General features: G+C 40.3%; 1 protein-coding gene across 5 annotated transcripts in view; it reads left to right on the forward strand.

Annotated features, from left to right (window-relative positions):
- WWC2 (WW and C2 domain containing 2) overlaps positions 1–13407 on the forward strand; it is a 208037-nt gene that overhangs the window by 123230 nt on the left and 71400 nt on the right. For all 5 annotated transcript variants that reach the window (XM_019422330.2, XM_053900828.1, XM_019422332.2 and 2 more), the window contains one exon: positions 10338–10417. In XM_019422330.2, coding sequence (XP_019277875.2) covers positions 10338–10417 — 80 coding nt within the window. The remainder of the gene's footprint in view (positions 1–10337; positions 10418–13407) is intronic.

The following is a 13407-nucleotide window of genomic DNA, read 5'->3' on the forward strand; positions in this document are numbered from 1 at the left end:
TGTAATCTCTTACCGAGGTGAAACCGAATAGGTGAGCCCTGAGATCACACCATCTCCAGTGGAGGGAGAAGGTCTAAAACATCGTCTACTTGTGTGCTTGAGCTGAAGAAACAGAAGAATAAAGTTCAGCGAAGTGGAAGCGTCTGGAATTTGTGGGGAATCCTAGCGAGGAAGGAGCTACAGAGAGAGAAGGAACAAGAAAAAGCTCTGGAGCCTTCCAGTGTGATCTCCTCAAATCTCTGAGTGCTAAGCATGGTATAAAATACGACAAGAATGGGGAAGGAAAGCAGTAGGACAAACAATTCTCAGAGCTCGTAGGGCTTGCAATAGTTTGTGTTCTATGAGCCAGAATGGAGAGACCTCATACGCCTTGGGGCAGTAGAAAGAGAGCTCAGTAGTGGGACCACATTAGTCTAAGACTAAAGGCTGCTCTGGAGCTGCCCTAACAAAAACCACAAGCGAGCCTTGAACAGATCACGTTTATTTAAAACAGTTTAACTCTGTGCTGGACTAAAGCCCAGCACTCTTTAAAAGAATACATCAGAATTCAGCACCAATGGTGTAAAATTCACAGTGGCCAACATCTAGTTGAAAATTTCCAGGCACGTTGGGAAATGAGAGTAGTGAGGAGAGGCAGAAGGAAGGGCCCCCGAAGGGGCATGAGGAAGCTTTCAGGCGAATGATGGATATATTCTTTATCTTGATTATGTTGGTGGTTTTGTGGGTATATACAGGTCAGCACTTATCAAAGTGTATTGTTTAAACACACTCACATTATTATATGCCGGTTATACACCAATGAAGCTCTTAAAAATTGCCAACCAAAGAAGCAAGAAAATATGACTTGTGAGAAAAACAAGAAGTGACAGCTGTTATTTAATTAGCAAGCAAACATGTTAAAATATACAAATTGTTCAACAATGTAGAGGAAAATAGGAGAGAAATAAAAATATAAAAAAGATCAAAATAGAAGTTTTATAGATTAAAAATACAATCTCAGAAGTGAAAAATGACACTAGTTGAGAAGAACCTATATGCTAAGTAAGATCAGTGAATTTGAAGACACTTGACTAGTTAACTATCCAGAATGAATTACACAGATGAAAAAAGCCTGAGAAAACTTTAACAGCGCATTAGTTTCCTCTGATACAATCTTACATGGCCTGATGTATATGTTAGAGCCCCCGCTAAAGAGCCAGGACGAAGAAATCACAAAAAATACTTAAAGAAATTAAAACTATAAATCCGTAGGTACTCCAAAGCAGAATAAAAACAGAGATCACACCAAGGTATATTATAATTAAATTGCTGAAAATCAGTGATAAGGAAAAAAAAATCGTAAAAGCAACCATAGAAATTAAACACGTTACATGCAGTGGAACATTAAACACATTAGGTACAGTGGAACAAAGATAATCAGAACAGACTGCTCATCAGAAACTATGCAAGCTACAAGACAGTAGAGTGATATCTTAATACTAAAAGAAAAAATGTCAACCTCGATTGCTACACTTAATGAAGATACCTTTCAAAACTGAAGGCAAAAACAAACAACCCACTTCAAAAATGGGCCCGGGACTTAAGAGACACGTGTCCCAAGAAGAGACGCAAATGTTCCATAAGCATATGAAGAGATGATCAACACTGCTATTCATTAGGGAAATGCAGATCAAAGCCACATGGAGATACCACCTCACACCATTAGGAGGTTTTGGTTTTTGTTTCTAAAGTGGAAAATAAACCAGTATTGCTGAGGATGCGGAGAAATTGGAATGCTTGTGCATTGCTGGTGGGGATGGAAAATGGTCCAGCCACTGTGGAAGACAGTATACCAGTTGCTCAGAAACAGAATTACCATGTGAAATAGCCGTTCTGCTTCTAGGAGTACCCAAGCAGATTCTTGTACACCAGTGGCCATAGTGACATTATTCACAATAGCTGAAAGGTAGAAACAACCTGTATTAGTCAGAGTTTTCCAGAGAAACAAAACTAAGTGTGTGTGTGCATGTGCGTGTGCGTGTGTGTGTGTGTGTGAAAGAGATTTATTATAAGAATTGGTTCACATGATTGTGGAGACTGGCAAATCCAAATCTGAGTTTTCCAGAGAAATAAAACTAAGTGTGTGTGCGTGCGTGTGTGTGTGTGTGTGTGTGTGTGTGAAAGAGATTTATTAATAAGAATTGGTTCACATGATTGTGGAGACTGGCAAATCCAAATCTGCAGTGGAGATGGGCCAAAGATGTGGTTCCTATGCAAAGCTTACAGGTGGAGACCCAAGAGAGCCACTGGTACACATGAAGTCTGAAGGCAGTCTCTTGGAGAATTCCCTCTTACTTGGGGAAGCTCATCTTTTTGTTCTAATCAAGTCTTCAGCTGATTGGATGAGGCCCACCCACGTTATAGAGGTAAAGCTGCATACTCAGTTCATTAATTTAAATGTTAATGTCACTCAAAAACATTCTCCATGTTGACACACAAAATTAGCCACTACACAACTTGTGTATCCATCAGCAGATGAATGGCTAAACAAAATACGGTGTGTGTGTATGTTTGTGTGTGTGTGTTATTCAGCCTTAAAAAGGAATGAAATTCTGATACATATTATAACATGAATTAATTTTGAAAATATGATGCCTAGTGAAATAAACCAGACACAAAACAATACAGTGATCATTCCCCTTATGTGAGGTGCCTAGAATAGGCAAATTCAAAGGAAGAATAGTTGTTAGCAGGGACTGGGGGAGGGAAGAATGGGAAGTTAGTGTTTAATGGGTACAGAGTTTCAGTTTGGGATGATGAAGATATTCTGGAGATGACTGGTGATGATGGTTGCCCTTAATACCGCTACATTGTACACTTAAACATGGTTAAAAGGTCGGGGCGCCTGGGTGGCTCGGTCAGGTGAGTGTCGGACTTCGGCTCAGGTCATGATCTTGCAGTACATGGGTTCGAGTCCTGTGTTGGGCTCTGTGCTGACAGCTCAGAGCCTGGATCCTGCTTCAGATTCTGTGTCTCCCTCTCTCTCTGCCCCTCCCCTGCTAGTGCTCTCTCTCTCTCTCTCTCTCTCTCTCTCTCAATATTAAAAACATTAAAAAATAAAAATAAATACAAATAAAAATGGTTAAAAGGTGAATTTCATCATATGTATATTTTACCACAAAAATTATGTAAGAGAAGGTAAGATAAAGAATCTCTTCAGACACAAATTCTGTGAGAATTGATTGCCTTTAGAACTGTAATATACTAAATGCTAAAGGGAATTTCTTCAAGTAGGGAGAGAACAATACCATATGGAAATTTGGATCTCTATAAAGTAATGAAAAATGCAGGCAATAGTAAATAAGTGTGTGACTAGAAGACTTTTTAGTAATTTAAAGTCTTTTTAAATATATTTGCTTATTTAAACAAACATAATAAAAATACGTGATGGGGTTTATGAAATATTTAGAAGCAAAATACAGGATATCGCAAAGGTTGGGGGAAAAGAAACTGATATTGTCACAAGGCACGTAAGAAATATAATACCATTTGCAGGTAGCCTGTATATTTTATACACTAAAGCAGGAGTGGCCAAAACTTTTTTAATAAATATCCAAATAGTAAAAAATTAGATTTTGAGAAATGTTAAGCAAAATTATAAGGTATCCTCTTTGATTTCCTGTTTTCCCACCTTCCCTGGTGATAGTATATACTCTACATAATCTCCAAGCTAAATATGGTGGATCTTACTTTCATGATTAAGTTATGTTATATGGCATATTTAACTTAAAAACAGGAAGATCATCCTGGTGGGCTGGAAAGAATGACATGAGCCCTTTAAAAACAGAGCATTTCTAAAAGGAGACAGAGACAGAGAGAGAGAGAGAAACAGACTCTTAACTGTAGAGAACAAACACGGTTACCAGAGAGGAGATGGGGGGGGCGGGGCAGGCGGATGGAGGGAATAGGGGATAGGGATTAAAGAGTACACATATCATGATGAAATAAAGTAAAATGATAAAATTTAAAAAACAGAGCATTTCTGTAGCTGGTTATAGAGAAGGAAGTCAGATGTTCAAAATACAACAGGCATTTAATGCACCATTTCTGTATTCAGGATGGAGGAACCCACAGGGAAAGGACCTGAAAGTGACGTTTGCTGATAGCCAGTGAGGAAACTTACTCTCGGTCCTTTATGGAGCCATGGGAATTAAATTCAGCCAATAGCAAGAATGTAATTAGGACTGAATTTTTCCCCAGAGCTTCCGTATGTGAGAACTCAGCCTGGTTGACACCTCAATTTCAGTTTTGTGATACTTTGAACAGAGAACTCACAAGCTAGACCTTGCTTGAGCTATTAAATGAGTGTAATTTTAAGCAGCCAATTTTGTGGTAATTTGTTCTGCAGCAACAGAAAACTGATAGAGAAGGCCACATACAGTCTCTGCCCTAGGTTTTCTTTTCAGTTTTGGGGGAAATTATTAAAAACATGAAAACCATGGTTAAGTCATGAGCCATAAAAAATTAGGCCACAGGGTGTGTTTGACCCACAAGCTGTCATTTGCCGATCTCTGCCCTAGAATAACCACTGAGAAAATATAGAGATTTTAGAGTTATTACTAATAGTGGAAATAAAATGGAATCATAAAAAAGTTAGTTACTCCAAAACGAGGAAGGAATAGAGGTAGAAAGGATAAAAGAATATATGTGACAAGTAGAAAACAAATATAGTAGATTTAAACCCAACTGTATCAATAATCACACTAAATGTAAATGGTGTACACTCTCCAATTAAAAGGCAGAAATGATCAGAATGGTTAAAATAAGACCCAACTTTATGATGGCTGCAAAAAAGCTATTTTAAATATGAGGGCCCAGGTAAGTTAAAAATGAAAGGAATGAAAAATATCTACCATGAAAATGGAAATACAAAGAAAGTTGCAGTTGCCATATTAACATCAAAGTCAACTTTAGAACAGAATAGTATTACCAAGGATTTTATACTAATAAATCCGTTCATCAAAGGACATAAATATGTGTGCACATAACCCTAAAGATGTATACACATAACAGAGCTTCAACTGGGTTTCAATATACTCATAATTGTATACCTTTAGCCACAATCTAATTTTAGAACATTTTGGTTTCCCCCAAAAGGAACCCTGTGCTTATTAGCAGTTCCTACCCATTCCCCAGACCTTTCTTCTCCACCCACAAGCCCAAGCAACAACTAATTTATTTTCTGTCTCCAGATTTATCCATTCTGAACATTTCACATAAATGGAATCATATACTATATGGTCTTTGTGACTGGGTTCTTACACTTAGCATAATGTTTTCAACGTTCATCCATGTTGTAGCATATATTAATACTTAATTCCTTTTTATTGCTGGATAATGTTCCATTGTACAGATATGCCAGTTTCATCTATTCATTCATTAATTGGTGTTTATTTGGGTTGTTTCCACTTTCTGGCTATTATGAATAGTATGAACACTACTACACAAGTGTTTCGTGAACATATGTTTTCATTTTCCTTGGGTAAATACCTGTGAGTGGAATTGCTGGGCCATATGGCAATTTACTGGCTTATTTTAATTACTTATAGGGATCTAGCGTTGACCTTTTGTATTTTTATCTAATATGTGTATCTCGGGGTAATATGTTTCATAAATATATCGTACAGTTTTTTCAGTGGCTTTTGTTTCATTTTCTTTTTATTGTTGTTAAAGTTTGACTTATATGTATACACACACACATATACATACACATATATTGTATTCAGTCATCTTGTTTCTGATGATAGAATCCTTATATTAGTTATCACAAAAGGCTCCAACAGCATCTGGGATTGTTTTCTGTATTCTTTTTTTTTTTAACATATATATATCATATGTATATATATATATATACACATATGATATATATATGTATACACACACACATATGGAGAGAGAAAGAGAGAGAGAGAGAGAGAGAGAGAGAGAGAGAGAGAGAGAGAGAATCTTAAACAGGCTCCATGCTCAGCACAGAGCCCGACTCAGGGCTTAATCCCACAACCCTGGGATCATGACCTAAGCCAAAATCAAGTTGGACACTCAACTGACAGAGCCACCCAGGCACCCCTGTTTTCCTCTATCCTTTAGTAAAGTCAAAAAATTGTTTACTATTGATCCTTTATCTATCTGGAGCTGATTTCTCATTTTCTTTAAAGGTGACTTGAGATGAGGCAGGGTGGTGAAGGATACTTAGTGAGGTGCAAGCAATTGTGAAGAGAAAGATTTCTAGAAGGAGCAAGTTGACAGTTGCCCTTTGTGGGTTTGCTCAAGGAGCTCTCGGCAAGACAGTAGAGAAAGCGGTGAAAAGGGAAGGTAGTCATTAGTAAAATGCCATTTTGCTCATTATAGTTTTAATGGTGCAAGGTTCACTTTTAGGGCAGATGTATGAAACCTGCCTGTCTTGTGATCCTTCCAGGGTTCACAGATTTCCGGAATTTACTTTTCTTTCGGCGTCATCTTCTTTCTCCTTCTTTTAAAATAAAACTTATTATACCAGGATTGTAAGAAACGATAAGAAACTGTGATTTCCAGTCATACTCATCACGTTTAATCACAGTATCTTCCTGGTTTTCAGAAATAACTTCGAAATCAATTTAAAATGTCAGTTGCTTTAGTGCAGTCAGTGTAGAAAGCCGGAAGTGTGTAAAAGCCATGGGTCTTTTGCCTCCAATTTGATACTCTGTGTTGTGAGATTTGATTCCTTAGCAGTAAGTCTATGAAATTAGATGGTTGGCTATGGCAGAAAGTTGAGTACGTAAGAGAAAAAAACATAGGCCCTAAGGCTTGTGGACTGTTCGTGTGTTCAGTTTGGGTGGGGATATAAGAATAATGAAGTTTCTAAGGTAAATAAGGGCCATAGGTTTTATTTGGGTCATTTTCCAAAACTCTAGTTTGTCTTTTGTACTAGCAAAATGTATTACCGTGCCATCAATAGCGAACACTTGTATAATTACAGTTCGTTTTAAAACCCATCTCCTGGGTTCCGGATCGTTCTCCACTCTTTGGTAGCAGTGTAACCTTCAGCACATTACTTACTTCTTCTTTTTTTGGTTTGAGAGTCCTCACCTATAAAATAAGAATTAAAACTATCTATAGAGTAGTTACGAGGATTTAAAATCGGCATTTATATTTAGCACAATGCCTGGAATACATAAAGTCCCCCTGAATTGTAGCTCTCGTCATTGCTTCCCTACATTGTGCTAAATTTCCAAGTCAGCGTTAGCTTCGTCCTTTAGCTGTGATTGAAGGACGTTGGTGTTTACATTCCATGTCTTACCTTGAGGGTGAGCTGGACAATGAAAGAGTAGACACTGTGATCCTCTAGTAGCTAAGGATGTCCAAAGGTTCTCGGAGAAGAAGGGCTGTTGCACTAGTTCAGACCATATTTTTAAAACCAAACATAATTGGAAATGATGTTTGATTGGAAATAATCCCTGTTTTCACTTGTCATTATGACAGGATCAGGCTTTTTCATAGGTTACAATATAAAATGCAACACTGAGACTCTGAGGTAAGAATCCTTTAGGTAATTCACTAAGAGGACACCCCCCCCCCTCCGCGCCCCAAGATGAAAACAGTGGCTTAGAGCCAACTTTAGGGAAAATTAATAATGCAGAATGAAAGAAAGCACAGCTTAACTTCCTCTATCCTGGTCAGTCGACGACGTACGATAAAATCTCACATCACTTAAACAGAAGAGTCTGAAAGGTCAAAAGGTAACTTTAGATTTTGAATGAAAAGTTTTGAAAGAAATGAAAATGAGTGGGTCGAGTGGGTCATCGCAGTCCAAATGAGTTTAAGTGGAATGCTATTTTATGTCCATGAGATATGCTCATTGTTTTAATTTGGTTGTTCTAAGTGGCTTCCACATCACCGTTGTTTGTATCAACGGTGTCTTCAAAGGTAAAGTCAGGCCTCAGCCAAGCTATTTGAGTTGCTCTTGATGTTTGGATTAACTCTGGTTGTTGTTGTTTTAAAATAAAAATGTTACAGTCTTTGGTAAACAGCTCTTTAGAGTGCTGTCAGAAGCAGAAGTTCATGTGGAAAGAGCTATTGATTGCTGATGGCTTTTTTGACATGATAATAATCGAATCAACTGGAAAGTCTTGAGGATCTGCTGTGAATGAGCTCCTTGCTGGTGATGAATATTCAAGCACTTTCAAATATCCAGCTCCAAAGTCCCCTGCTTCTGAGGAGAGCCACAAGTACTCCTGTTCTTTGGATTCTGGTAGCATTGTTTGCACCTCTCTTTGTAGTTCTAAATTGGGCCTTGCAACATCATTATTTGTTTTTTCCTTTTCCCTAATAAAATGGAAGTGCCGTGGGACACAGACTGTTAGCCATTCAGATAAGCTCCACAGGTAATTTATCAACAGATGAATTATTGAATATCCATAATGCCCAAAGCCCTGTGCCTTAGGTATACAAACAGGAGACTTACACAACTCTTGTCCTTGTCATTTTATTCTGCATAGTGCCTCGTCTCCTCCTTGACTTTTTTTCTCTCCTTTTCCGAGATGCCCTCTTTTCCCTCCAACTTCTCTTGCCACGACTTCACAGTGCGTTTTGTTCCTTCCTCGAGTAGACTTCTGAGTGATGGAGGTGCCTGAGGCGTGTTCCTGAACTCTTCTGTTTTCAATACGCACTCTCTCTAGGGGATCTCATTAATTCTCATGCATTTAAAGTATCATCTTTATGTCAGTGACTTTCAATTTTATGTCTCTGGTCCAGACACTTCTGAACATCAAGCCTCCATATTCTAATCGCCTTTGAAGTTTCATGGGTATCGGAAAATTAAACGTCTTAAAAAACACCCTCGGTCCTACCCCAGGATCTGGTCCCACCCTCCAGGGAGGCACCTTCGTGCACCCACCTGGCAAGTAAAACTCCTGGCAGTGATCTTGGGCACATCGTCTCTTTCACCCTGCACATGAGTCCGTCACCAAGTCCTGTTGAGTCTGCCTCCCAATATATTCTTCCTCTGGGCTCTACTCTCTATACACTGCTCAAAGGCCAGCCCACGGTGCAGGTAGAACGGCCCCTTTGGCCCCGCTGGTCCAATCACTTGAGTCATCACGGCGGTTTCTTAAAGATCATAAAGCAGATCATGCTCTAAAATTCCTCCTCAGCTCTCATTGTTCTTAAGGTTTAGAAATCTTCCCCATAGCTTCACGACTCTACAATAAGGCTTTCATTTCCAGTCCCATCTCACGCTACGCAACACTTCCGTAATTCAGCAAATGGTAACGTCCTTTAACTCCCACTTCAGACCCAGTACCTGACATGGTGGAAAGTCAGTAAATATTTGTGGAACGGATAGACCGAATAGGAAATAATAGTTCAAAAGCGCGTGGAAATACTGTGTAACAGAATGTGCTTAAAACTTAAGGCTATAATACGGAAGTAAATTTGACAGCCCCGTGAAGACCTTTAGTTTGTGATGAAACCAGGCTTCTGCTCTTTTTTTTGACCTATCACATCTTAGCATTGTCATTACCAAGAATATATGGGACCACAGGAAAAAAAAAATATATCTTGTATCAGTTTGATGGCAAATGTTTATCGATCACACATTTTTTGTCGTTGTCGTTTTATTTCTCATGGTGCCTGGTACTTTTCTAGAAGTTTGGGATCTAGCTGGTGCGATATATGTCCCCTGGGGGACAGACAGTAAGCAAGAACACAGAAAATGTCAGTGCTTGAGAAATACCATGAACTAAATAAAACAGAGTGATGGCATGGGTGGGATGGTTAGAGAAGTCCTATTTGAGTGAAAAGGCGACCTGGGAGCTGAGGCCTGAGTGACAAGAGTCAAGCCTTCTAGCCGGAGGGAACAGCATGTGGCAGAAGTACATGTGGAAAGAGCTATTGATTGCTGAGGCAGGTACTGCCTGTTGTGTTTGAGAAATGGAGCGATGGCCAGTGGTCCCGGAGCGGAGAGAAAAGCAGAGAAGGAGGAGTACACGCTTTTGGGGGTAGAGAAGCCGGGGTTTCAAGTTCTGACTCTCCCCTTCCTGGTTATCGATCACAACAAAATGGAGGCCATCATGACGCCAGCTCGTAGGCAATGTTGCTAAATAAGACGGTGAGGGTAAATGTTAGTAATAATGCACATCATTGATAATTTAAACATCATTAACCTACCTTCCACAGAACTTCTGTCCAGGGAAAACCGGTAGCCTGAGTGTTAAACTAATGGCTGTGTTTGTGTGTTTAATAGCTTGCTAATAGACAATCTTTTAAAATGACGTTGCTACTTATTTACAAACATTCATATTTACATTGATGTCTCGCAAAAGGTTAAAAAGCTGAAGAGAGAACTCTCACAGATGAAGCAGGAATTGCTCTATAAAGAACAAGGCTTTGAGACATTGCAACAGTGAGTATAAAAATACTGAAATTCACTTTAGAATAATTGAAAGCCCCCTAACTAATACAAAGAAAATAGAAGTACATTGGGGCGCCTGGGTGGCTCGGTCGGTTGGGCGTCCGACTACGGCTCAGGTCATGATCTCGCAGTTTGTGAGTTCGAGCCCCGCGTCGGGCTCTGTGCTGACAGCTCGGAGCCTGGAGCCTGCTTCGGATTCTGTGTCTCCCTCGCTCTCTGCCCCTCCCTCGCTTGCACTCGGTCTCTCTCTATCTCAAAAACAAATAAACATTAAAAAAAAAAAGAAAATAGAAGTACAGATTACATAGGAGATTTCTCCAAGAAACATGAAGTAAAAAGCTCAGAGCTCTGCACCAGAAACCAAAGAAAACCAATCAACCAACAAAAATCGTGGGGGAAATCTGTACACGTGGAAGAGGTCTGAAGTTTTATCCGTCATCGGAGATCCAAAGAAACCAGTGGGAAAGTTAACTTTGTGCCCCGGGCACCTGCCAGCCTGCTCTGAATTTGAGGTATGGAACCAAGGGACAAGGCACAGGAAGTGCCTCCACATTGGGCTCCTGCGGCTGCGCGAGGTGAGCCTCTGCTGCCCTGAGCCCCGGGTTGACCTCAGGGAGCAAGTCAGGTTGTCCGAGAGGAGCTTGAGTGAGTTCCTCATTTCCTGTGTCCCTTCTGTCCTTTCCAGTTCTGTAGTCAAGTCTGATAGGCTGGGCCAAGTTAAGGAAAATATGGCTGACAGAGGGCAGCAGAACCTGGGATCTCCCGCCCCATTCCCGGCCCCCAGAAGCCACTGTTCTCCCTGCTGACGAGGTGCGGCCCAGCTAAGGCCTGGCAGGCACACCGAACTTTCCAGCCCTCCCGATCCTACCACAGGGTCTCTGGTGCGAGGCAAGAAGCTGATGGTTTTCACAGCCACATGACTGCAGAGAGGATTAAAGGCATGATCCCTCAAAAGGCATTTAACTGTTTTTTACTTCCCTCCTCTGTGTACAGGGCCCTCTGCCAACCGCGGAGCAGTGTTTACAGAGAGAGTCCCTGATTGCCTGCTTGTTCCTCCCCCGCCCTCCCCTCTGTAGCCACCCAAGGCAGATGGCATTACCCCTTTGAAAGATCCTGTATATTTGTTGGCCAGACAAACCACAAGCTGGGTGTTCTGTGTGTTTGCACGATGAGTTATACGTCAGGACGCCAGTCATGACTCTTGACCACCAGTCCCGTGACTTTGGCTTCAGAGACTGGTTTTATGGCTCAGTCTTCTTTTTGGCCACTCACTCACGTCATCATAACCGTTTTATTCATTCAGATGCTCCTGTCCTAGTGGTTTTCAAACCTGACGGCGTATTAGAATAATCTGTTTAAAATAAAATACCTATTTTTGGTCTCCATCTAGGTATATTTTATGAGATCCCCGGGTGGTTCTCAAGTATAGCTGTGTTCTAAGAACCTCAGCAGACTGCAGAGCCCCCCCCCCCTTCAAAACTGAGCAGATCTAGAATGCCACAGATGTGATATTTAGTAAATTGCATGTCAACATAAAGGAGGGCTTTGTGGTGCCAGTGGAGAGAGGACACAAACTTTGAAGAGTGCCACAAAACGTTTAGCTATACGGTAAACATTCTTAAGGCACGTGAAATTCTAACTCATGTCACCCCCCGGGATTAAAGGTTAGCCAAACTTTGCTGTTTTTGTTATATTGATATAACAATGCTGTATTGTTTTAAAGCAGTTTGCTTGCAAGCAATTTTTATAGGAATCTGAGGCATGTTTAAGAATCTGTCAATAACATTCCACAAGAAAACAATAGACATCTGTTGTAGAAATTCAGGCATTCTCTTGCAATGATTCTAAGCCCTTGAACCAAAGGCAGAAAGATACGATATCTAACATCAGAGACCTCTCTTGTTGATCCTAACTATAGACAAAATAAAGCTGTTTTCATTCAGATGTTAACTACCATACTACTAGAACATTGGATAAAAATTGATTGAACCCAGAGACCGTACTTTCCAAGAAACCACATTCCTGATACTATAAAGGAACTTTTACTCGGGGTTTTGACAGAAAATATATTTCAGGAAAAGATGTAAATAGAATCCTGCTGCGTGCTTTACCACCTCTCATTTATTCACGATAGAATGGAATATTTTTGCCAAATCTGGGGCTATAATATAATTTAAACTCAGGCTTTCATTTTACTGGGTACAGTAGTTCATGCTGGATGAATGAATGTAGCTTTATTCTCTACATTATTCATTTCAGCCTGTGGTCCCAAAGTTGACTTTGGCCTCGGCAACAGCAGAGCTTATGTGTAGATGGACATTTCTACTTTGCCACCTGCAGCATCCACTCAAATGTGGCAAATGAGAAGGGATGGATGAAGCACTGAGCAAGCCAAAAGTATATACCTATTGTGTGAAAATTTGGCTCAGGGGGTACATATTTGCCAGGGAAGGTGTGCAAATGGGACTCTCTTATCTTTCGGGAGAGACGAAGACACAGGGGAAATTAATAACAGTGCACAGAAAAAAAACAAAAGGAAAACGTTTGTTTGCTTTTTATTTTTTTTAGGGAAGAATATAAAATGGCATTTCTCAAATCAAGAACAAAAAACACAGTAGTTTGTCTTAAAGATCAGCAAATAATGCCCATATTTTGTTTGGTTTTTGTTTGGTTTTATTTTATGGTCGGTTAGGGTCGAAAAAGAGAGAAGAGGTGGGAGACGCAGAGTTGAGGAGAGAAGAAGAGGAACAGTTAGAGGAGAACGGAGGTGTTCAAAGGAGGAAGAAGAAGGGAGAGGAAGCCCAGAAGGAGCTCCGCGGTGGGCGCTGAGTTGAGATAGCCTGTCCTCGTCGTGTTTAGCACCCAACTGAGCGAGCAGTGGGCAGCCAGGAGATTTTTGTCTAGTTCTGAAGCTCTCTGAAATGTAAATGAGCAGGCTTGAAGTAGTCCTGCCTTTATTTTTAAGTGTTAAAGTTAATTTC

This window comes from Panthera pardus, unplaced genomic scaffold (genome assembly GCF_024362965.1).
Source record: "Panthera pardus isolate Hobbes unplaced genomic scaffold, ASM2436296v1 HiC_scaffold_13, whole genome shotgun sequence".
In the NCBI taxonomy this organism is placed as follows: domain Eukaryota; kingdom Metazoa; phylum Chordata; class Mammalia; order Carnivora; family Felidae; genus Panthera; species Panthera pardus.